The 26,299-nt window shown below is 39.5% G+C and overlaps 1 protein-coding gene across 2 annotated transcripts; it reads right to left on the reverse strand.

The window, feature by feature from the left end:
- Nucleotides 1-581: 581 nt before the first annotated feature.
- PHF10 (PHD finger protein 10) lies at nt 582-22,703 on the reverse strand. Of its 2 annotated transcripts, none has more exons than XM_054974360.1 (12): nt 22,616-22,703; nt 20,636-20,742; nt 19,719-19,849; nt 17,660-17,737; nt 17,157-17,290; nt 16,893-17,042; nt 13,628-13,737; nt 11,807-11,957; nt 8,758-8,910; nt 2,771-2,879; nt 2,365-2,553; nt 582-819 (listed from the first exon to the last, which is right to left on the reverse strand). In XM_054974360.1, exons 1-12 carry the CDS (start codon nt 22,682-22,684, stop codon nt 734-736), a joined length of 1,467 nt encoding a protein of 488 aa, XP_054830335.1. In that variant the 5' UTR covers nt 22,685-22,703; the 3' UTR covers nt 582-733. The 2 variants fall into 2 exon arrangements, with proteins under 2 accessions (XP_054830335.1, XP_054830331.1); XM_054974356.1 differs by having other exon boundaries at nt 17,660-17,743.
- Between the last annotated feature and the right edge of the window lie 3,596 nt (nt 22,704-26,299).

Consider the following 26,299-nt stretch of genomic DNA (forward strand, 5'->3'; position numbering starts at 1 on the left):
TAAATATATGTTTTTCATGCGTCTACCCCATTCATGTATAAAGTAGGTGGACTTTAACACGAAAAAGTGGGTGTAGGCATTGAACCCTCTCCAGTCCATTATGCGACCTACTTCTCTGTTTCTGGTTAACTTCTAGTTTTGGTGTCATGAAGGGAGAACAAAGGACCCAGATTCAGTTAGGTAAGGTATTCATTTTGATAGCTTTTCCACCCTTAATTTCTTTCCTGCTTTATAGATGGGCATATCAGACACATGATGACTTCTACCACATCTAGTATATGGCTCCAGGAGTGCCAGCTTTGCCCCAAAATACTTTAGTGCTTCATGGAACAGAATTTCCTTTGAGAGTACAATGTCAGGAGTTGCCACGCTAGTTATGTGAAATAATAGTAATTGCATGCCAGGAATCCAATCTTTTCCTTTGACTAAGAAGTTGAACACAACAGTAGCTTCTTTTCTGTAGAAATGACTGCTGTGCGGCGGAGATGCATGTGACAAACTTTTGACACAAGTTTCATTTATAGCAGCATTCACCCACTGCTTAAGACTTTCTATTTAAGCAAAATTATTAGGCCAGAAGGTAATCATTAACCTTCCCCCATTTAATTTTTTATTTGGTGAAAAACATTTGAGTGGTATTTTTCCTTATACAGAGTGGTAGGTTAAATAGCACCAAATTTAGCTCTTAGTTTTGTGCAGTTTTATATATATATATATATATATGATACTCAGTTTAGCCTTCTTTACTGTTCTTCCCTCTTCTTCCTCTCCCCCTGGGTATTGGGGGCTGCCTTTCACAACAGTCACAAATCCAGCGACCTAATAAAACAGAGATATCTGTTAAAACCAGACTAAACCTGTCCACTAAGAAATAAAATCATGTTGTAATTCTATGTATGTTTTCTCAGGAATATATTCCATTGAATTTTATGGGATTTGCTGCCAAGTACACATGTTTTTAGGATTGGACTGCACGTTTTTTAATATCATGCTATTTAGAGATAAATTATAGGAAATTAGAACTATATACATACTGAAAAACCAACATTCTGGGGTTTTTCCTTCCTACAGGAAAATGGAGGAAAGATTATCTCCCTTACTGTACAGTTCTTCTAATAGTAACATTGATAGATATGCAAGGGGATTTATCACACTGAACAATCTGAATTGTACAAAGAGTGCTTTTTTGTTCACTTAATCCCAAAGGAATTCCATATCCATTCCCCAGCACTGTGAACAAATTGGGGTTCAAGCAGCATGCTGCTATTCATTCCACAAATAGAGGAAGGGCAGCAGCACGCTGCTTGAAGTTTCAAGTGGAACACTGTCATGCTTCCTGTTAGGAAAATTTACTCAGATTTTCTCTACAACAGGGAACAGCAGCTGGTGTAGCATAGTGGTTGGGTTGCAAGGCAACACTTTGCTGGTTTGAATCTCACCTTGGTGAAACTTAGCCCCAGCTCCCCAGTGGGGATAATACTACTAACTGTTCATGGTTCTGAGTGGGCACTAATCTGTCCAGAATACAAATGAACTGTTATTATAACAGTAAATGAGACATAAGTTCACTGCGTTGCTGTCATGTCCAATGGTGGAAAATGCTGCTTTAAGCATAATTACATTCCTGAATAGTTAAAAACCCAACTCTTAAAACAGAATGGTTCTAGCATCAGCTAGTTAATAATCACTCTCTTCTCCCTGCCCCCACATTCAACCACAGTTGGTTTACTAGATTTCTGTCTTCCTCAAAGGCCTCACAGTTTCTAGGATTGAAATTTTGTTGAGGTATACACGTTATTAAAGTGACAGTAAAAGAGATGGGATGGGGAAAGAAGAGAAGAGCAGAGGTCAGCTCAAATGACAACTGAATAACTCATCCAGAATAGTTCTAAGCAGTACAATCAATGTAAAAAAATGTTAGTGTCCAGTCACATTACACCTATTCTTTGACTTCAATTCATATTACTTCCCACCATTTGGTTTGCCTTCACAGAAAAACAATGCTTCAGTGTGGAAGGCTCTTAAGAATTTATCATGTACTCTTCTGTATTTAAATAGGTTCTTTGCAACTTCAGTCAATTCTGACAGTTTGAGTGGGAAAGCAATTCTATTTCTCCAGTGATTCTACATTTTAAAGATATTTTATGAATGAGTTATGAGAGAAAAAAATGACTAAAAATGGCTATACGTAAGATTTCCTTAATGAATAGAATATAAAACGACACACAAAATAGTTTTCAATTTTATAAAATTGTCACATGCAAATATCTTTCCCCAGGCAAGGAAGAAAGTCAGATTATACTTCACTAATATCAATAAAGATATTAATCTTTCTTTTTTAAAAAGAGTGTTTTTTGTAATTACCTGAGGGGATAGCACCAAGCCCCACACAAAATGTATGATAGCCACGATCACATACATCACAGAACATCATTTCTTCCTCATGGTGAGGCTGTCCACATATAATGCATGTTTTACACTCCATACATTGCCAAGGGTAGGTCTTAATTATGGCAACAAGCTCTGCAGACATATCCAGACATGAGGGATGCCCTAGATCAAAACCAGCATCATTAATGGTCAAAAGAAGTCTAAGAAAAGTAATTAAATGGTTTGTTTTACAAAATGTTAAGTTCCTTTAACTGTATTGGGTATGCTGAAGTAATTACAAAATAATTAATTTTTGAAGTTTGCACATTTTTCTGCATATCAGATTTTTTTCAACTGGTTTGTCACTTTACAGCAATATTTAAAGCATTCTTTTACTCACCACTATTCTCACACTGGGAGCAGTGTATAAGTGCTTCGGCCTTCCCTTTCTTGTTGGACTCCTTACCCTTCAGACAAATTCCACATATAGCATTTGGAATGGCCCTTGGCTGGAAGGGTAGAAGAGGGCTATAAATTCATTCCAGAAGAACTGATATAGGCATTTTTTTTTCAAAATTCATCTCCTTACTTTAACTTCTATAAATTAATGAATCTTCTGTATGATGTTGATCAAAGGGAATGATTAACAGACTGGCATTGATTGAAGACAGTTTGAATACAAATGATCATAATATTTAAAGCATAAAGTAAACCACATGTATATTCAAAATATACTCTAGACCAAGAAAGCATGTTAAAACCAATTATCCCATCGCAAAATTTCCCCATGACAGATTAACTGTTTATGATATGTTTACTTCCTCCAGCAATTGCACTAGATCCAATGGTAAGAGTGAAACTCATCTCCCAGAATGTAACTTCCACAGTCCATGGGTAACTCCTAAACAATGTCCCTGGTGTTCAAGGGATGCCTGGGAACAGTGCTGGGCTACATTAAGAAGGGGTGAATTGATGAAAATCATCCCCCTACCCACTGGCCTTATGTTACTCCTGTGGAAATCAACCACTGGATCCAACCCAGGAGCACAAAAATCAGTGATATTTATGTCTATTTAAATGTAACATATGCCACTGAATGTTAATACCCAGATTTTCTATAATTAATTAATTATATACAAACAGCATATTAACTAAAACGGAAGAAAAAATAGTTTATACAGCCATGTGTCATACTAAGCCTACAGTTTTGTAGAGACTCAGAGGTTCACATTGTTCCTATTAAAATCAGAAGGCTATAAAGGTGATATCTTTGGTATAAAACAAACTAATGGAGCATCTAGTCCTCTACGTTCTGTCCACTATGTTCAGTCCTGAACAACAGAACCCCACTCAAGGTCTCTGGCAGAAATTTTGTCACCACCGCTACCTATGTTTGTTGCTAGCTATTCCAATAAATGAGGGAGAAAACAAGTGCTATACACACATCCCTGTGTCCCAGACTGGGTAGCCTTTTTACTTAATTCTACTGAGAGCAATATGTTTAGCACCACTATGGTCATGCTAGTGTGATAACCCGGTATAGCTCCTAAAATTGCTAGCAGCACACATTAGAAAAGTCCCAAGTACATGTCCTAATTATAATCTTGTACCATTACAGCTCTGCACGTTTCAGCAAGTCTAGCAGCAAGTGATATAGTGTTAAAGTGCTCCAGATATTTTAGATCGTTTCCCAATTAAAAAAACATATAGCTATAACTACCTGTTGCCTTGTTTGACAAGTACTGCAAACTGTTTCATTTACAATGATTTTCTTGATTTACAGCACTTTTCATACAGAAAATATATTGCAGAAAATTCATTTATACTAGACTTTTATAACAAACTTTGACTACACCCAGTAAGCCTAATAAGCTGTTTTCCCTTTTTGTGTCAATTTTTAAAAAAGCCATGAAGGTCTTTTGCTGAATAATAATGCATTAAACCAGGTTTCTGTCAATAACATTGACACAATTTGTACAAGCATCTGCATTTTTTGCTTGTACAAGATAGATATCAACACTGTTCCTTATGTGGGCCAGGGAAGGTCGCAGATCAGTCAACATCATATCAGTATATGAAGTATCAGTATTGAAAACTTGAAGCCCCTTGTGTTTGCAGAGTTGGAGTTTCTAAGTATGAGGCTGATTAGTAGGATATCAGAAACTGACTGCATATTACAAACTAGTGCACAATATAGTATCTACAGATTTCCTCTTGGCAGAAAAATGCCTGTTTATCAAGTAACCACCACAACATCTGAACAGTTCTCAGCTTTGAAAGAGTGAGAGATGAGCAAACAGAACTTTGCAAGGCCAATGAGAAAAGGAAGAACAGCTCTGAATAAATGTGGAACGGTGCCACATACTGGCCTCCTAAACATCCAGACAATGAGATATTCCTGAACTCAAATACACATTTTTGTCAGGAATGTTTCTGGAATTCTGAGAGAACTGCTATATATTTGAATTGTTCCAGTCACTACTAAATAATCAATATTATTGATCTACAAAACCACATTTACCAAATGGATAAATTGTTTCAACTCAAGATAGTATTAACTAAAGTTAAGTGAAAAAAGTCATTACATTTATTTTAAAAACAATTTATATCTATAGATGCTATGTTAACCAAAGAACTAATCTCTATAGATTTTTCTTCATAAGCATTAGCTGGCTTTCAAAATTTTATTTAAAATAATCATCCTTGTTATTTCGGGGTGTTTTAATTTGTTTGGCCTCCAGAGTTTTATTTAAAACAAATACCCAACAAGGCATATATGCACATCTCCCTTTTCAAAAGATGACAGAGGCATTATGAATAATTTTTTGGTTATTTATTTTTTTAAAAAGCATATTTCCACCTGTTTTATACATAAATATAATCAAATGGTGAAAGAAGTCTAACATTCACAAATGTCTCTACAAAATAAATACCATGGGTGTGAAAACATACATATAAAATGGTACTATTGGCTATTCTACTCCTACATGTATACCATTTTTATACCCTGCTCCACCCAACAAAAGGATCAAACTTCATTCCTGCAGTGTTCACCCTCTTGTTACTGCTACATTCTACAAGTAAGGGTTTTTTTTTAAATTGTGTTTTAAGCTATAGCAAAATAAAACAAAATAGCAAGTGCACTTCTCTAACTCTCTTGCCATATATATATTCTACTGCCACAGCATAGAATAGCAAACACCATCTCATCACCCAAAACAAAACTATGTTTGAATTACTGTACTTATGCTGTGGCATGTATAGTTAATACTTCGTTACCTCATCTAAATGCTGAGGTTGGAGCATTTATTGATAATGTTCCCTCATTCCAAGCTCTACAAATTTTGAAGTGAAATAGTCACTATATACCAATTAAAAGAGCCTCCAAAAACAAACAAATGCATTCCTATAAAAGTGTAATACAAAGGAAAGCCTGCTCACATTTCAAAGCAATTCAAATGAAACTAGAAAGTAAGAAAAATGGTTTTGCAGGAACAGTAAAACACTGCCTAAGATATTGCTGTCCATTTAATCTTCAACTCAATCATAAGAAGGTGAAGAAAATCAAACTCTTCCATACTGCTGCTCTCAAAATTCAGCTGTAATCCATTATGTAGGCTGCTTAAATTCCACTGGCCAATGGTATTTAAGCAACCTGTGTTCAGGGTTGCAGCTAAGCACCCAAATAGCTAAAAATCCTAAATAAGCATACCATGTTTTCTAAAATCACAGTGCCTAAAAAGATCCCTTCCTTATTTTCATAGCAACAAAATGTGAAATGTAAGATTCTGGGATGAGGGAGATAAAAAGAAGTGGGATGATTTCAAGATTTCACTCCAGTTTCTTGCTTCACACAAAACTCCCTAACTTTAAGAACAAAATACTGCATGTGCAATTGTAACTGTCAGTCCTTCATCAGTTAAAAGCAACAAAGAACAGCAACTGAGGAACAATACGTTCTGATTCCCCAAGAGGAAAAAAAATCAGAAATGTAATAAAATATGTGGATATGCCTGTTCAAAAACAGAAACATGGAAAACATACTGTAACATTCTCATTCTGTGGGCTGTTAAAATTATGCAAGCATATCCAAACTGCTCTTATCTTTGAATTTCAGTTTTATGAACATTATGATCTAAAATCAGTATATGATAATAAACAGGTACGCTTGTGAAAGCAGCGTAATAAAGCTATTATAAATATTAAGAGTTCCTGGGGACAATAGTTAATGTCCCATTTATACACTTATATGGTATATCAATACCTGTTACAGACAGATGATAAATTTCCATGTCTTATCAATTCCATGTAGTGATATGTATTAAATTTAAAACCACTTCGATTTTGCATAAAGCAGACTCTTCTGAGATGAAAGTTATTCTTCATTCAGCTTAAGTGCCATAAACTGCAATACATAGTAGCAACATAGTTGGCACCAATAGATTTTGAAAGTAGCTTATGCTATCTTCCTGGGGCCCAATCGAGGTGGAAGGTTTCCTGTACTAGTCCTATTGAAGTGCAAATGCACAAGAACAGAGTTATTTTCATTTCAGAGGGGCTGCCCATAGAAGAACTTCATCCCCAAAGCTACTGAGAAAATGGTTTTGAACCACTGATCAGCACAAACTTGGATCCATTTTCAAATCCAAGAACTATACAACTCTCTAGTTAGCCTTACTAATCAGTCATTGGGGCTGTGCCTTCAGGACAAGAACTAGCTAAACATGTATTCATTTTGTGATATCTGTTCACATAATTTGTAAAGTTCCAAAATGCTACAATGTCTTCTCTCAAGCATCATCTTTGGATTTTGTCAACTACCATATTACTGGTATACGTTTGGGCAATAAGGTAAACATTTTTTTCAATGCTCATATGTAAAAATAGTTGTGTTTTGCAAAAGTTTAAAATCTCTATTTGCTTCATTTAAAAATAATTCTCAAAAAAAGGTATAACTAAAGTTTAGCATGTTTGTAATATAGTCTGAAAACATGTTTATGCAGTTTAAAACAGCATTCTTGTTTTTGATCAAAGCTGCACAATCTGGTTAGCTTGAATAATCCATCAACATAAATTATGCAGTTTGATAATTTGTTACTGAACTTGAAAATTAAGTTATTTTTGCTGTACAACCTCACAAACTCAACATCATTTAATCATCTTTTTGGCAATTCATTACTTTCCTTAACTTTCTTTTTGTAATCTTTCCAATACACTTGCCTTACCACCTTCGAGCTGCAATGTAAAGCAAACATTTCACTTTTTTCAATGGCAGCTATGGAGTTAGTGCTTCTTATTTCCCTTAGCCCTCAAAATGATAGATTAGTTCACTGACACTTGAAAGTACACTTAATTCTAAATGGAAACTCATCAGTAATACTGATGATCAAATACTAGATGTAACCACTGTTTAAGTCTAGGTCAGAGAGCTTTGGGGCTTGTTCAGACATTACATCTCCCCCCACCCCCAGCATTAAGTGTGGTGAAATAAGTAGTCTTGGGTTCATTCTCTGTTCCTGTCATTTCAAGATAGCAGCTAAACCAAGAGATTCCATACTGGAACCAGGGACCTTACCTGAACCTGTAATATAAAATCTCTTTCTAAACTGCAGACTCCTGTATCATGGATTCTATGCTACAAGATCATAGAGAGCCCATGTTTGAATAAATGAATTTTCTACCAGGCACTGCTGCTTCATACAATAAGGGATTGATGGAGGATATGAAGACAAAAGTCCAAGAGTAGCTCCTTATCTCACTGCATGTAGAAGTGAGGATGACAAAGAATAGTCTGAACAGGTTCCTGTTATGCTAACCAAATTTCTGGCTAAACACAATATTGCAGTGCTGCTCCAAGTTAGCTTTGCAAGTTCTTATGTACAAAGGGAACTCTCTTAAGAATATATTACTAAATCACATTCTAATCAGTTAACTCCAGATGAAAAACACGTTGAAGTATATATGCAACATTTTAGCTGCATTTTACAGTAATAGACTGTCATACTGGCGAGCAAGGTATTTTAAATCAAAGCTCAGGTTTTATACTTGATAATGTAACCATTTACTTCTTGGAGGCATTGCAAAAACACCTCCCCCAATTCCAATAATGAGAAAATCCTCCTTAAAATGTGGTTTTATGCTGCAATTGCTTAGGAACCAGTTTAAGTACAGAAAATAGAAGCAACTCCACAGCCAGGGTAACAAACAGTAAGGCCTCAAGTAAAATAAAGCCACAGGAAGTAAGGAAGCAAACAGGAATGCACAAAAGAAGAGCAGCTAGTCAAGTATAGTAAGCAGAAGTTCCATATTTTTGAAAAACAAAGTTAAATGTTTCAGGGAGAGAGGCTGGTCAGTAAAGAAGCTGAGTCAGGGGCTTTTTTCTTCTACCTTGTACCCAGGAACTGATTTGGATACAGAACGTTTGGAGCCTTCTTTTCTTGGAGTAGAGCTCTTCTCCCTCGTTTTTTGTCTTCCCTGAAATGATTCCTCCTGGTTTTCAGGGGGGCATTCTCCTTCAGATACGTTGCCAGATGAGTTGTCCTACAACAAAAATACCATGCTTTTGGTTGATTGGCTAGTTGGGATTAACAAAGTAAGGAGTTCTTTCAAAACTTCAAATGTTATTTATTTTATTTATTTTTAATAGTCCACCTTTCTCACTCAAAGCAGATCACATAGTGTGAGATTAGTACAATCAGTATCAAAGACATTTCCATATAGTATCAAGGACAATTCCATAAACAATGCCATAGGGTAAATAACTACAAGTTTACAAAGACATAGCATTAGCAAGGATCCAACACAGAGTTGAAGAAATGCTGAAACAGAACATAATAAATTCTAGGACTGACATTAGACAACATGAAGCACATGTAGTATATAGCAGTACTTATTTAAAGCAAAAGAACATGTAAGGCAACATATGGTGAAGCCTATGGTCCCTAACTCATTGGCGAAACATCTAAGACCTCCTTCCTACAATACAGCCCTCCTATCTGAGTAAAAAGCCTTTTTGAATAATTCAGTTTTGCATCGTTTGAGGAAAGCCAGGAGAGTGAGAGCTCTCCTGACCTTCTCAGGCAGGCCATTCCACAGGGTAGGGGCCACCATAGAGGAAGCCCGTGCACGGGCTGCTGTTGATTTCACCCATGTGTTGGCTGGCACCTGCAGGAGTCCCTGTTCAGATGAGTGAAGCTGCTGTGGAGGAACACAGGGAGGGAGGTGGCCCCATAGGTATGCCAGGCCAAGGCCGTGAAGAGCTTTGTATGTAATAACCAATACCTTGGACTGAGCACAGTAACTGATAGGTAGCCAATGGAGTGACTGTAGGATGGGAGTGATGTTCATGCTCCTGCTCGCTCCTGGTAACAGTCGAGTTGCAGCATTTTGTACCAACTGGAGCTTCCTAGTTAACTTAGATGGGAGACCAATGTATAGTGCATTGCAATAGTCAATTCTGATGTTAACATAGCAAGGATCCAGATGGCCAGGTGAGTCATGTTGAGGTAAGAAGCCATCTTCCAGGCTAGAGTGAAGTTGTAGAAAACATTTTTGCAGCTGCCTTAACTTGTTTTTCTAGTAGTGCTGGATCCAGTATAACCCCTGGGCTCTTAACTGAATCTGCAAGGTCAGACAAACTCCATTGAAAGTGGGGAGTACAGTGTCCTTCAAGATTTCTGCCTTCCCAGCAAGCATCACTTCAGTCTTGTCTGCGTTCAATTTCAATTTATTTTTCAGCCATTTCCCCATGGCTGTCAGGCAGTGATCTAAGATTTCTACTGCATCCTGTGAGGACCTGGATAGCAAGATATCTGCATATTGATGACATCCAACTCCATAGCAGTAAATGAGTTCTAAAAGTTTGACATAGAGGTTGAGTAACATGGGAGATTAAATTGTGCCCTGCGGAACCCTACAAGATAGTTCCCATTCTGGAGATAGCTGATCTCCATGGCAACCCTTTGAGTCAGTTCCATGAGAAACAATTTAAACCAGTCCAGGGCACATCCTTTGATGCCCACTTCTGTTCCTAAACGCCTCAACAGGATGGCATTGTCTACTGTGTCAAAGGCTGCAGATAGATCCAGGAGAAGCAATAACCTTGTTAAAAATCAGGACCATCCTTTCTTTACCTTTCAAGAGGAGGGACAGGCCATTTTTTTAGCACTGAGGTCTCCTATCAAGGCACTACTAGCCTGATCCTGCAGTCCATTGGTCTGCCAATGGAGAGTATGGAATCACATTTGTGAGGCTCTGACAATTGTGCAAGATTATATTCATATTCGACTGACTGGGAGTCTATATACTCTCATTCCCTCCCCATCTTTTTCCCTTACAGACAGGTAGCTGTTAGGGAAAGGTTCTTGTTTTTCTGTTTTTAAAATCTCCCTCCCCCTTTTTCATAACAGTTGTTTAATTTGGATTGTGTTGATTCAATAAAAAACCTTTCATTTTAAGAATGCTTATTTCCCCTCATTCTTTTGGGCTGTGCTAAATCTAGGCCTTAGTATATGCAGATTAAAGATCCCAAAAATATTGTCTTAAATACTCCACAATAGATGCGTTTGTTCTGTGCCAGCAAGGAGCCACCTTTGCTTGTTACAGAGCCTCCACGTTTATAGCAATGAGTATAACATTTTGGATGTCAGCCTGTATGTAGTGAAGTTGATTTACAACCTGATCTTTATTTGCCAGTTTTCAGTTGATCTTGCCACCAAGTGATAGTTGGATAAAATGCTAGAGTCCAGGGACTGACCCTGTTGCTTCCTTCTGAACAACCAAGACTGCCTCCTTTTGCAATGAGGCAGTCTTTTACTACCTGGATCCAATCATTTATTCCTCTGCTACTAGACATAGTAAGCCAAGAAGCAAGGGTTGCACATTCAGATAGTAGGCTGCACTTCTCCAAGCATTAATTTCCCCCCTCAAACTAGGACTAGATGACGGTCTGAATACCTCTTGCCATTGTACTGAATTCATAGTGGAATCTAAATTGGATCAAATGCAAAAGATTTTATCTACAAAGTGCTGAGCAACTAAGTCAGTGGGCTGATGAAAGTTCATTGGTTATTCTGGGATTCTGCCCCAAAGCCACATCAGTCCACTGGTTAGTAATGAATGGATATGATGGCAGTGGAAAAGTAGTTATTCACTGCCAATACTACCACAGAGTAGGCCTGAAAACAGGATCTCATCTGTGTTTAGCTGAAGTCAACCAGAATTTTCTTCCAACTGTGCTCCACTGATTCACCCATCTGCTTCATCACCTCAAGCTCCCCAGAAAACCAGGGAGTTAATCTGGCTCTGTTTTCAATGGGGAAAAGTGTACTGCCAACACTTGGGTCATCTCTGTGTGACAGAGACTGATCAGGACATCAACAAAACTGCCAGCCATCAAAGGAAAAAGGTTTTTTTTCCTCCTATAGGTTTAGCTCACCGAGTTGCCTTTGACTTTTCGCTTTTCATCACCTCGTTCTTCCACATCATCTGAATCTCCATCACTATCCAAAGCTGGTAGTTCTGGATCTAAAGGAGGTTCATACAGAGCTGTATTTAACGGCAAATATCGAAGTTCATCTGGGGAGTACCTAAAGTTAAAAAGTAATCATTTTCAGTGCCATAATACAATTATACATAGCTGTTGACAAACAGTCATCTTGGTGATTAAATAACATACCAAATGTTTTTTCAGTGCTTCATAAGAATAAAACTGAATGCAAGAATCCACAATAACTAAATACAGAATTTTTATATACAGGGGTACAAAAGTCTGTACCTCACCGATTTGCTAAGCCATTTAAAGAAATATTTTACTATGCTGCAGAAAGAGCTCAACAATACATTCTATAAAGAGTTACTCCAACCTAAACCTGCTGGAATCAACAGAATGCAGTTACTCTGCACAGAATTGCACTATTAGCTGTCTAACTTGTCCAACTGTCCTTTGTGATCTGTTTTACTTTTTTCCATATAAATATCTAATTATTCAATAATTTTAAGTACTGTTCTGGAGAGTGAACCAGGAACCTTGCTGGTTTCATGCAAAGAGCCTCATCCTCTGAGGATGCCCTCAGCCATTCTAGACAGTCTTTATGCACAAATACCAATTGATGCCCATTTCTGTATTTGTGGAGCTTCAGTCCCCAAAGACCTTCCCCATTTCTGACCTGAATCTACACGTCTCTTATACAGCAACACAGTTTGTCCTGACAGCAAAGAACATCAGGATTCAAGCTGTGCTTAATGACTCCTTCACCTCCGTATAACGAAGGTGCTTATATGTTGATTATTCATTTTTAAACATCATAGTTTTATCATTTGGAATTTATATTTTGCTTATATGTTTTATTTGCTTGAATGTGATAGAACTTGACCGCATGCAATACATATTCCTGGTCTGGTCCTCTGAGGTCTATCTTGCTTCTACAGAATACACCAAGAGGCTGGTGTCCTCAGCTACATCCAAAACACCATTACTATGAGGAGCCACTTAATCTTTGTTTGCATACAGGTATTTTGCAAACCCGCAGAAACTGAATGGATTTACTTGAAACAGGAAATTCAGAGACAGGCACCTTCAGTGGAACTCAGCAACTGGCTTTGAATGTCACAAGGAACGCAGACTAACTAAGATACAATATCTGAAGGGCTAGCCACAGCAGAAAGATCTACAAGCTTGAGAGGTGCAATAAATTTACATAAGCATTCGGTCTTCTGATCAGTACCTTCTGAAGGTTCTATCCTACCACCTAGTTCTGAAGGGCACTTATGCCTGCAGAAGAAGGGATGGTGATTTCTGACGATCTTCTCCTCCCACTGCAGACTGACACTTAGTCGCTTATGCTGCTCCCGAGGGCCTGCTGGCCCCCTGGAACAAAGGAAGAGGAATCCTATGAAATGCCGGAAGAAGGGAAAGCATGATGAATCTTGCTTGGTATAAGCCAGTATCTTTCTGATCACCTGATACTAGGGACAAACAGCAGTAGACTTATCACTTTTATGCCCTGCTCCAGAGCCTCTCAGAAGCACCAGGTTACTGTTCACTTCTGAAAACAGGAACCTGGACATTGATCTGATCTGACATAGCAATTTTATTCTACTACGCATTTCATAAATTTGATTTGCCAAACTAGCACTCTGTATTTGATATCCTTAAATTCTTGTTTCAAGTCAAGTTCAATTTGTAGTTCTACAAGTTACACTTTGCTAATAAAAGCAGATTTATCAACACAAAAGTAGCTCATTATTTTTACAATACCTTTTGTAGTATTCCTGAAACTGGCCTGGTATAAGAGCCACTGGATAAGGACTAACTTTGGTCCGTTCAGTAGGTAAGATTTTATATTTCCCTTGAGGTACCTGAATAACCTGCATTAACAAAAAAAGCAAGGAATTTTTATTTGACATCAATTTTATGAACAGATTTGCTTTTCTGTATGATCGCAAAGCATGCACTGCTGAATAAGAACCACATCCTGCCACAACACCATGTGGCCCAAGGCATGTGCATGAATGGATCCAATTCCCACAATTCTTTCCCCACTACGCCCTCTCCCCAAGGTGGATTACACAAATACTGACTGAATATTTTGTTGCGCACAGTGGAACATTATGATTCTGTTCCTAATCCCCACATGCAAACTCAATCTCGACTACACAGATGTAAGCATACATGCTCTGGACCACTTTGGTTTGGCATAAGCTGCTTGAGAGTTCAGGAGTCAGCCTGTGCTGGAAGGGGTTGCACTCCTCTGTAATTAAAGTTACTGATAGATCCTGGCCTATAGTTGGATGCCCAGATCTTCTCTGGCACCCAATGCCTCTTATCAGCTTTGGCTGATACATCAGCTATGGCCGTTACTCAAAAAGTGTGATCTAGTATAGCAATCTGTGGTCTGATTGCATCCAGGTTAGATTACTATGACACCCTCTACATGGGGCTATCTTTGAAAATGGTCTGGAAACAGCTCAGTCAAAATGCAGCAGCCAGGCTATTGTCAGGGGCAGAATACAAGTAGCATAGCACCCCAGTGCTAGAACATCTACACTGGCTGCCCAGTTGTTTCTGAGCACAATTCAAAATGCTGGTTACCTTAAAAGCCCTAAATGGACAGCCTGCTTCCATCTTGTCAAGCCTGCCAATGCTCCCCATGCCCCCTGTAGGGTTGTCATAGCCTGGGGGGCCATGATGTCACTTCTGGGGAACACACAGAAGTGATAGAACACCTCTAAAAATCACTAGAAAATCTATGGTAAAACCATAGTTTCTAGTGACTCCTAGAGAAGACTAATGTCTCTTCTGGGTTTTCTCCAGAGGTGACATCATGGTTTCACCCATTTTTAAAAAAAAATCTTTGTCCTGTCACTGGTTTGAGCAATGGTGGGAAGCAGAAGCTTGGCATCCCTGGCCCCCTGCCTTCAAAGTGGGTGGCAACCAGGGACAGGGATTATTCAATGTGGTGCCTCGTTTATGGAATACCCTTCCCTTTGAGGCTTGTATGGCATCTACATTGCTCTCTTTTAGGAACGAGGCCAAATGTTTCTGTTTGCCCAGGTTTATAAATTAAAGAGTTGATCTTTTAATACGATTTTAGTGTGTTTTAGTCTGAAAAATAAACTTCTCAATTGTCTATGATTTTAATTATAGAATTTCATTAATAACTGTTAATGTTTTTATTGGTTGTTGTGGGTTTTCCGGGCTGTATTGCCGTGATCTTGGCATTGTAGTTCTTGACATTTCGCCAGCAGCTGAAGATGCCAGCTACAGCTGCTGGCGAAACGTAAGGAACTACAATGCCAAGACCACGGCAATACAGCCCGGAAAACCCACAACAACCATTGTTCTCTGGCCGTGAAAGCCTTCGACAATACAATGTTTTTATTGTTTTTTATTTCTGAAAGTCATCTCAGGCAGGTTCCCTGGAAGAGGAGGCATAGAAGTTTTCCAAATAAATAAATGCACCAAGGGTGGAAGTATCTATGGTATGAAGCTCCATCCCATTTCTGAATATTGGATTGAGTCTGAAGAATAATCATGGGAATTAGATCCACGGGAATTATATCCTTAGGCAAGAAGGCCAGGGAAGGTAACCATATTCCTGGTATCCCATCAAATGCTTAGTTTTCAGCTGGCAATTGTGAAATTCAGGCTTCATTCACAGAATACAGCTATAATTTTCCATGTGATCTTATGTTTTTTGGTTAGAGCTGTACATATAATAAAATGTAAAGAACTTGTATTTAATTAAAATACATTATTGTGGTTGTTGGGGGTTTTCCGGGCTGTATTGCCGTGGTCTTGGCATTGTAGTTCCTGACGTTTCGCCAGCAGCTGTGGCTGGCATCTTCAGAGGTGTAGCACCAAAAGACAGAGATCTCTCAGTGTCACAGTGTGGAAAAGATGTAGGTCATTTGTATCTACTCAGGAGGGGTGGGGTTGAGCTGAGTCATTCTGTAAGAGTTTCCCAGGGTGTGGAATGCTAATGGCGGGAGGCTTCACTGTAACCTGAGGAGGTTCTTTTGCATATGGATTGGTGCTTGATGTGCTAATCTTCTCTGCAGGGCTATTGTCGGGTGTGGAGTGTTTTGTTGGCCTGGTGTTTTTCAGAACTGGAGCCCATGCTCTGTTCATTCTTAAGGTTTCTTCTTTCCTGTTGAAGTTTTGCTTATGCTTGTGAATTTCAATGGCTTCCCTGTGCAGTCTGACAAAGTAGTTGGAAGTGTTGTCCAGTATTTTGGTGTCCTGGAATAAGATACTGTGCCCTGTTTGAGTTAGGCTATGTTCAGCCACTGCTGATTTTTCAGGCTGTCCAAGTCTGCAGTGTCTTTCATGTTCTTTTATTCTTGTCTGGATGCTACGCTTGGTCATCCTGGATACCTTGGTCATCCGCAAAGCAAACCTTCAGTTAGGTCACAAGGTCTACAGGAAACCAACTCCTCCTGAGTAGATACAAATGACCTACATCTTTTCCACACTGTGACACTGAGAGATCTCTGTCTTTTGGTGCTACACCTCTGAAGATGCCAGCCACAGCTGCTGGCGAAACGTCAGGAACTACAATGCCAAGACCACGGCAATACAGCCCGGAAAACCCCCAACAACCATCGTTCTCCGGCCGTGAAAGCCTTCGAAAATACATTATTGTTCTAAAACGTGAGGGAAATATTGTTTAAACATCCACTTTTTCAAAGCAATGAATTAAAGGGTACATTTAAAACAACAGTAACTGTATTAATAGCCCACAATTTTGGATACAGAGAACAAAGGCTAAGACAGAGAATGTCGTCTTTGATATAAGATGTGTGTTCAATTCCCTGATTAACCATGAACAAGCAAGACAAAGTGGATAGAAATGATCCCAAGCTATAACTCCTGAGAAACACTAAGTTCAATTTTACTGTAACTAAGAATGCTAGCCAGGAAAAATACCAAAACAAAAAACAAACCAAAAAACCCTAGACATCTCTACTATAAACAAGAAACTACCTAAAGTAATTTGAGCAAGAAAGTTAAGCCATCCTACATGTGTTTGTAAATCAAAATAAGCCTTTCTTTCTTCCATTCGTTCACGGTTTAAGTTGCTGTTAAACTCAGCAGCTTTCTTGGCAGCTTTCTTGATGTATTCTGGAACTTTACTTGCTTCAACTTTTTGAGTGTTCTGCTGTTGCATTTGCTGAAACAAAAACATTTCCATTAGTTCATGAGCTGCAGATGTTTTATATCCAAAAGCCATTCCATGTCATTCTGTTTTTTTTAATTCATCAGTAAAGTTTGAGAGAATACTTACAGAATACTCTTTATAGTGATCAGTTATTCGCTGACGTTCTTTTTCTTGAAGTATGACAGAATACTCAGCATGTTTGGCAGGGTATTCTTTAATCATCAGATCAATTACTTCATCACTGCGTAAGGCTGTTAGACCTAGATAACATCAGAGTTACTAACACAATTACTTGAAAGTATTTGAGAAAAAGAAAAAACAGATTTGGCAACTACCTAAGAGTCTGACAAAATAAAATAAACCCTTCAGTTTCTGATAGAGATCCAAATGGAAAGGCACATTTTGAAGCTGGAGGAGTGAGCGAAACCCTCTTGAGCTCAGAGATGTTCTCTGGATCCTGGCTATTAGAATGACTAAATACCTCTATAATTAGAAATGAAATTATTCAAATAAAAATATTGACATCTTTAAAGTAATTTTAATAACAAAAGACAGATATAAAATATTCCTATCCAAAGCTTCATTTTTGCAACCTCAAAATGTTTAAATCCTTCATAAAAATGTCTTACCTAAGGTGCACTGTGTTTCTGTAATCACATTTAGCTCTCTGAGGTAGAGTTTCTCTTTGTGAGATAAATCTCGTCTTTCTAAATCTCCAGGAAAAGGGAAGAAAAGTAGCAAAAGAAATGTGTAAAGGATTTTTGAATCTTCTTAAAAATGTGAAATATAGTTGCATTAAAATTAGATTTCACTCAAGAACTTGCATTACAAAGCTACTATTTTAAAATGGTTGGAGCCTTTAACTAAAATATAATAATCCGAAAGTCATGTCCACTGATTTCAATGGAATGTACTTCCAAGTGTGTTAGCAGCCTTCAAGATCTTAGCATAAAAGACAATAATAATGAATCAACAATTTAATACATAAATCCACAATCTCCTCTGCTGTCAAGAGAAATAATATTAAAACAGTCTGTCCTAGAAACAAGATAATTAAATTATGAAATAGACAAAATAAGACAACATCAGAAAGCAGGTGGGGCGGGGGAGGGGTGTTGCAAGTATTCAACCTCTACGTAAAGCCTTTAGGAGCTCTCATTCTCAGCTATGGAGTTGGATGTCACCAAAATGCAGATGACACCCAACTCTGTATCTCGCCACCCAGGTCCCCACAAGATTCAATAGAAATCTTGGAACGCTGCCTGACAGCTGTGGTGAAATGGCTGAAAACAAACAAATTGAAATTAAACCCAAACAAGATGGAAGTGATGCTTGTTGGGAAGGCAGAGATCCTGAAGGGCATTGTAATTCCCACTTTCGATGCAGTTTGTTTGATCCTTGCAGACTCAGTTAAGAGTCTAGGGATTATACTGGATCCAGTGCTATTACTAGAAAAATAATTTAAGGCAGCTGCAAAAAATGCTTTCTACAACCTCTCCCTAGCCTTCTTACCTTGACATGGCTGACCTGGCCTCCTGGATTCATGCTAAGGTCACATTAAGACATAGGTCTCCCATCTAAACTGACTAAGAAACTCCAATTGGTGCAAAATGCTGCAGCTCAACTGTTATCAGGAGCGAGCAGGAGCATGAATATCACTCCCATTCTGTAGTCACTTCATTGGCTACCCATTAGTTATTGTGCTCAGTCCAAGATATTGGTTATCACTTACAAAGCTCTTCACGGCCTTGATCTGGCATACCAACGTGACCATCTCCCTCCCCATGTTCCTCCATGGCAGCTTTGCTCTTCCATACAGGATCTCCTGCAGGTGCCACCCTGCACATCAGTGAAATCAACAGCAGCCCATACACAGACTCTCTGTGGTGGCCCCCACCCTGTGGAATGGCCTGCCTGATGAGGTCAGGACAGCCCCCATTCTCCTGGCTTTCCACAAACAATGCAAAACCAAATTATTCAAAAAGGCTTTTTACTCAGATAGAAGGGCTGTATTGTTGGGAAGGGGTCTCAGATGATCCACTAATGAGTTACGAACCATAGACCTCACTCCTATGTTGTACTGGATTCCTACCAATGCTATGTCTTTGTGAACTTGTATCTATTTACCCTACGGCATTGTTTATGGAAATGTTCCTGATACTGACTGCACTAATCTCATACTGTTTAATCTACCTTGAGTCTCAGTGAGAAAGGCGGACTATAAATGACATACATACCTAAATAAATAGTCATTAATAGCAGCCACTACTAATACATCACAAATCTAGATCAGAAGCTATGATGTGGGGGCATGAAAGAGCTTAATCATTTTCCTGCCTTCTATCACCCCACCCAAGCTATTTTATCCAAGAGGGGAAACATAACCATTTGGTGATCATATACTTCCACTTCAGGAAAAACAGCAATTCGGGAGGGGAGGGGGAGCAAGAGGGACCGATGATGACACATGACAGAGGTCAGGAAATATCAAGAACACCTACACAAAATATGCTTATATAAAAATGGTAGCATAACTCAACCCTAACCACTAGTGGCTGAATTTAGGGGCACTAACTTTTTACCAGCCACCTAGTCCTGTAAATGTGCCTGTTGGCTTCCCTTTGTATTAAAAATGCTAATTTTAAACATTTAATTTGCAATATTCACATAAGCCTTTAACATAAATACCTGGATACTTCCGCTTAAAGGAGGTCACACCCAAGTATTCACTGACTTGTTCTTGAAGCATATAGTATTCTCCAGTTTCATCAGGTGGCCACTTGTATTCTATAAGATTTTCAGCTGGAAAGTAGCTAAAACTAAATAAAAAAGATCAACAATTTGAAAGTCAGTTTTTAGAGAACCATCAATTGTTACAATGAGAGGAGAGGCACAAGGATAGCACTTAATTTGTAAGTACACTTTCTGAAAAACAGAAGTTTGGCTAATTTGGTCAGGAAAGTTACCTCTCTCCTGGCTTTCCACAAAAGATGCAAGACTGAATTATTCAAGAGGGCTGTTTTATTTGGATAGGAAGGCTATGCTTTATGGAAGAGATCTCAAAGAGATACATCAGTAAAGAGATAGAGACCATAGACTTTACTACTTTGGCTACAATGTACTATCTGTTGCTTTAAATGTAATCCTACTAGGTAGTTCTATGTTATTTAATACATCAGTCTTAGAATTGCTAATGCTCTTTTCCAGTCTTTCTTCAACTTTGTATTGGATTTCTGCTGTTTTTAATTTTTTGCGAGTTTGCATTTATATAACTATTATGTTGTTTATTAAAATGTCCTTGAAATTGACTGTATTAACTCACCTTGCGTCTCAGTGAGAAAGGCAGACTATAAATAATGTAAATAAATAATTTCAAGGAACAGAAGCATAAGTCTTCTAGATATTTCTAGTGACTATCTGTGTATCAGCATATGCATAATTTCAGGACTAGAGTTCGCAGGAAAGTACTCTTAACAGCTTCAACATCCTTTTAACTACAAACCAAGTCAACAAGGTCCAAGTATCTTTACAGTTTTTAAATAAACCAAACAAAAATAGCATGCATTATATCATTCTTGAGAATGATACTTTTAAAAATATATTACCTAAGATCTTGACTTGAAGTTTCACAACTTCGTGAGCTGTCCCCGGAGCCCATTCGTCGCCTTTTAGATGGTTGGCTGCCATCATTTGAATTTTCTTCTGTTTCATCCTGAGACAAGATCAAAGTGTCATATGTTAAAGCATAGAACTCTAAAGACCTGTAACACACAAATCTTTTCTACATGCAACATGTAAATCTTTTTTTTGCCTGCATTCCTGCACCTTCTGGGTTTTCTTCAGTTTCTATAGGATCTTTCTCAATCCAGCTTTCCCACAAAGTTTTGGAAAACATTTCAACAAAGCTGGGGTGGCTGTTGCTGTATTGGAAAGGTCAGGTTTTCCTGGTTCTGCTCATGTAACAACCATTTGCCCTGCTTTTGGGGGGGGGGGGAGGGAGGGGAGGTAGGCTTTTTGTTTTTAATCAGCATCTGAATATAATTATAGCAATCAAGTTCTCTAAAATCCTAGCTTTCATTTTAATTTTTAAATGGCCTTCCTCTTGTATCTCTACAACAAAAGGGGTTAGACTTTTTAAGCAAATGAAAGCTAGGAATTTAGTGACCCCAATGGATTTTTATAATGATATTCAATTGCCAATATCAAAAAATGAAAAGTCCCAGTGGCTCAGGGGAGGGGGAAATGGCCACTGCTGGGGGACAGGCAGGAAAACATTGGGGAAACCTGCCCTGTAGAACTCCTGTTGCCACTGCATTGCATTGGCAACTGCTGCAGCAACAAGAAAACCACACAAGCCTATCTCCATGCAGAATACACCACACTCACTACAGCCTTGAAACAGAATTACTAAGATTAAGGTTATGCATTTCAAGAACCTAAATAGTACAAGCTTTATAGAGTACTGGACACTTAAACTTAAAATCTTACTCTAACAGCTATCTGCATTCGGTTGTCAGTTGCTATTAATGGGATTTGCTGTTGCCTCCCCTTAAAGGATCAAACCAACCCAAGAAGGATCAACCAAACCAGCTTCAGACAGAGAGGTGACAATTAAGCTGCATGCAGACAAGAAGGGCACCCTCTCAGTCTTGCAAAACCACTGCAGGGCCATACCTTCTTGGATCACACACAGCTGCTGGGGCAAGAAATCCTTCAATACGTACCTCTAATATTTCATGATGAAGCAAACTGAGGGAATAATGTCTTTGGTACAACCAGAAGAGAATCATACTATTGAAGAGTTAGAATGAAGGTATAATACTATACTTCTAACTTAAGTAAATCAATGGGAATTATGACTCATTTAACACATTTAACACTAAGATATCAATCATATCAAAAAGACTCCAGCTGAAGGATTTTTCTATTCACAAGAAAGCCCCATAACCAACATTCAGTCACACTATGGTGAGACCAAGAAACAGAATCCACAATGGAGCTTTGCTGAGGAAGGTTAAGTCTTAATTCTCAGCAGCTTGCTCCTAGGCAAGAAACAAACTTAGTTCCCAACACCCTTTAAACTTCCCTATAGATCTGAATGATTGCCATTCGCCACTATGGGGAACGTAAGCCACCACACACGCAGCAGATGCAAAGCCCTTCATGAGGAGCGGCCGCGCAGCGGCACCCCCTCCCTTGTTGCATGAAAGCCTTCTCTCTTCACGCCCCCTTCTCTCCATAACGATTACGATTTTGCTGACGGGTTGCATGAAGGTGAACAAGATGAACGACTCAATATGGTGGTCAGCTGGAGACTGTGGTTACACACAGACGTACGCATTGCGCAGAAAGTTGAAAGGAGTTAAGAGGCTGCAAATTCAGGCAAGACACAGCAGCCCCCTTCCTAGGCCGCCTTTCAGCACCTCGGGATTCGGGCGAGGTTCCCGGGCCGCTTTCGTCCTTCCTCTATAAACCCGAGGAAACGCGGCCGCCTCCGCTCAGCGCCCGGCTTCTCCTCGCGTTCTTTGTTCACCTGTTTCGCGCCCGGCCCGGCTCAGAGAGCGCGCGGAAAGTGCCTTCCTCACCTTTAAAGACTGGGTTCCAGGTGTGGCCGGGTCGCTGTCACATACCCGAGGGGACAAAACGGCCGCCATCCCCGCTGCCGGCCACGGATGGGCGGAGCGACAGGCCGTCTCCTTCCCCCGCCGCTCTGGCACAAGTCCCACCGCTCCCCACTACGGCGGAGAACAGCGTCGTCTGTTGGTCTGGGGATGGCAATGCAGCCGCTTGTACGTGCGGCTCTTTCGCAGTCCTTGGCTCCGTTTAGGAAAATACGTGCATCGGTTCACACCCTTTTCGCCTAGAGCTCAGCCTCTAACGTTTGATAGACGTTGAAAGAACTATTCGGTATACTTAAAATCCCATTAACAGTTGGAAATATGAAAACACTTTCTTTATTCGAAATAAGCTTCACCTTTCGAGTAGAATACTGCCAGCTTTTGCTGATGCACATATTTCTGTTCTTGGAACCTGCGTCTTAATACAGCTGAGCATATCTGGAGTGCATGTCTCTCGACCACAAAATACTAAAATCCACGTGGCTGTTGGTGTCGGTGATCAAATGTGTGAAAATTATCGTGCAGGTTTTCACAGGGTGCAATTTTATCCCCCTTGTTAATTCAACCTCTACATAAAGCCTTTAGGAGAAATCATTCCTAGCTATAGAATTGGATGCCATCACTATGCAGATGGAAGTGGTGGCAGAAAGTGCCCTCCCATTGCAGCCGACTTATGCCGACCTCTGCTGTAGTTTTCAAGACAAGAACAAGATTCAGAGCCAGTAGCACCGTAAAAACCAACTAGATTTCCAGGGTATGATGAGCTTTCCAGAGTCAAAGCTCCCTTGGTCGGATACGAGGAGTGGCCTTTATAATCCAGGCAGAGAGTGGGAGGGCTATTGTAAATTAGAGTGCCAGGAAGCTTGATAGAGTGCCAATTAGCTTGATAGAGCCTGAGTGCCAAGTGCAGAAAATTGGCATCTGTAGTGTGAAAAAAAATCCAGTGTCCCAATTCAACCCTGAGGGAGCCATTGTTCCAAATTTGCAAATAAATTCAGTTTTAGCAATCTCCTGTTGTAATTTGCCTTTGAAGTTTCTCTGTATGAGAACTGCTACTTAGGTCAGTGATGGAATGTCCTGGGAGATTAAAGTGTCTCGCTGTTTTTTTAATGTTGTGGTTTTTTAATATCAGATTTGTATCAATTTATTGTTCTGCTTGAAGGGACTAACCTATTTGAAGGGCATTGTTGGCCCTTGATGGTATATATAACACTGGAAGATGAAAAAGTAAATGAGCCTGAGATGTTAGTGCTGTTAGGTCCAGGGATTGTTGTTGGAATGAATATGGGGGCAGAGTTGGCATCTTGCAGGCCCTCTACCCTCCAGGTACAAGGGGGGGGGGACCTGGCACCTACTTTATGCCTGTCTTTTTTCATGCACCTGCTTTGCGTGCAGGTGCTCCTGGCGCTTGCTTGCATGACATCGCTTCCAGAACTGATGTTGTCACGCTGGCTGTGGGAATACTCCCATGCTCCACATGGGGCTAATTTTGGCCCCAAACAAAGTGTGGGAGAACTCCTGCAGCCAGCACGACATCACTTATGGGAGATATCTCTTGCCTTGAAAAGCTACAGGATCATCATAAATTAGCTGTTACTTGATGACACTTTGTACACATACATGATGCCTGTGGTAAAATGGGCTTGGCAAGCACTTTGTTCTACCACAGGAAATCTAGAATTTACTCAGATGGCTAATTAGAGGTATACTTGTCTGGTGTCCTGTAACCCAGACCTTCTATTTGTTTTTTATGAGACTTTTCTTCAAATTAAGATTAAATCTACCACTCTAAACCATCATGAATATGGGGGGGACCTTGGAAAACTCGCTTATTTTTCAGATCCAGGCAGGCATCTCCCTAAACTCGCTTATTTTTCAGATCCAGGCAGGCATCTCCCTATCTTCTCTTTGTAACTTGGTAATCATGAGCCAAGTTGGGCTTGAGTGGATGCAGAGACCACTTTTAACACCAACCTTAGAAAAGTTATCTTTAATTGTATAAGCAGTTACCAAAAAAAAAGCATACAATTGAGCAACAACCATCTAATATCTGAGCAGAGGAAAATAAAATGAATGAAACACACATCCTCTCACCATAGGTTGAAAACTTACCCGTGATGGTAAATTAACGAGGTAGGCAGAATAGGCTTAGTTTCCAGATTTCTTATTCAGGCTCTGTTCATATCTACCTTTCTAAGCCATCATGTTGGTCTGATTAATTATTCTCCTACAAAATAATTCCAAAATCTACTTTTCCCTCCTGTCGTTAGTTTACAAAAGGAGATTCTCTATCTAGCTAACAGACTCTCCCCTGGTAATAGGGGAACAAAATTTGTAGCAGAGTATTATTACAAAAATTCCCATCAAGAATAAAATGGCCCTTCTGACATCTAGTGTGTGTAGTATACGTTCTAAGGGGGTTGTAGGGTCAAGAAATACTGAGAGATGTTCTGCGATACATGGAACTTGGAGACCACTTTAGGCAAAAACTGTAAACTAGTATGCATTACTGCCCTAAGTAATGTGCTCTAAGTTCACTAACCTTTCTGGCAGATGTGATGGCCAGTAAAAAAAGGCCACTTTTGAAGAAAGACAGGACAAAGGACAAGTTGCCATTGGCTCAAATGGCTTCAGCATCAATTTAGATAGTACCAATTTAGATAATACCAAAGACAGCAACCATTAAGGCACTAGTGGAGCTCTTGGTGGGTACAGTTTATATAAACCCTTTAAAAACAATTTCGACAAATAATGTGAGAACATTGTCTTCCCAATACCTTTGTGGAATGCCAAAATGGCAGCAAAGTGAATTTTTACTGACGAAGATGACCATCTTGAGGCTTGTAAGGAAACCAAATAATCAAAAATACTAGACAACGGGCAGGTGTCCGGAGTAACACCTTTAGTATCTGCCCATAGGACGGGCCTGTTCCATTTAGATGCATATGACTTTCTGGTAGAGGCTCTACAGGCATTGAGCAAAATATTTACCACCTCTCCCAAGAACTGCATGCCTACTGCTCAAGGAACCACGCCATCAGATGTGGTCTGCCCAAGTTATGGTGTGGTGCGCAACCATAAGTTCAGTGTCAGTGTCAAATGGACATAACACTCCTTGGTTAGCCATTTGAGAATATGGAACCGAGGCTGACATGGTTATGTAATGAGTATGCTATGAGTATGCATGTGATTCGTTCTGCTTATATTTTGCAAACTACCTTGTGGATCAGTGGAGTGGGTAGAAATGTATAGAACAGTCCCTTTGTCCACCAAATTTGAAAGGCATCCCCTAGGGAATGCTTGCCTCTCCTCCCCCACTCCCAGGCAAAACCCGAGGGCCTTTGCATTGCTCTATGTGGCAAAAAGATCGACCTGTGGGACGCCCCACTGTAGGAAAACTTGATGTGCATCTTTGTCCATCAGGACCCATTTGTGATGTGAATTGCCCATTCTGCTGAGCCCGTCTGCCCTGGTGTTGTGGACGCCTACAATGTGTAGGGCTGAAAGCGGTCCCACCTTGCTTGTTTATGTAAAATACCATAGTTGTGTTGTCTGACAGGACCTGAACCTTATTGTGCAACAGCATACCTGTGAGTAAACTAAGTGCATAGTAAACTGCTCGTAACTCCCAAGAAATTGATATGGTTCTCC

This window comes from Eublepharis macularius, chromosome 1, assembly GCF_028583425.1.
Source record: "Eublepharis macularius isolate TG4126 chromosome 1, MPM_Emac_v1.0, whole genome shotgun sequence".
NCBI classification, from domain to species: Eukaryota; Metazoa; Chordata; class Lepidosauria; order Squamata; family Eublepharidae; genus Eublepharis; species Eublepharis macularius.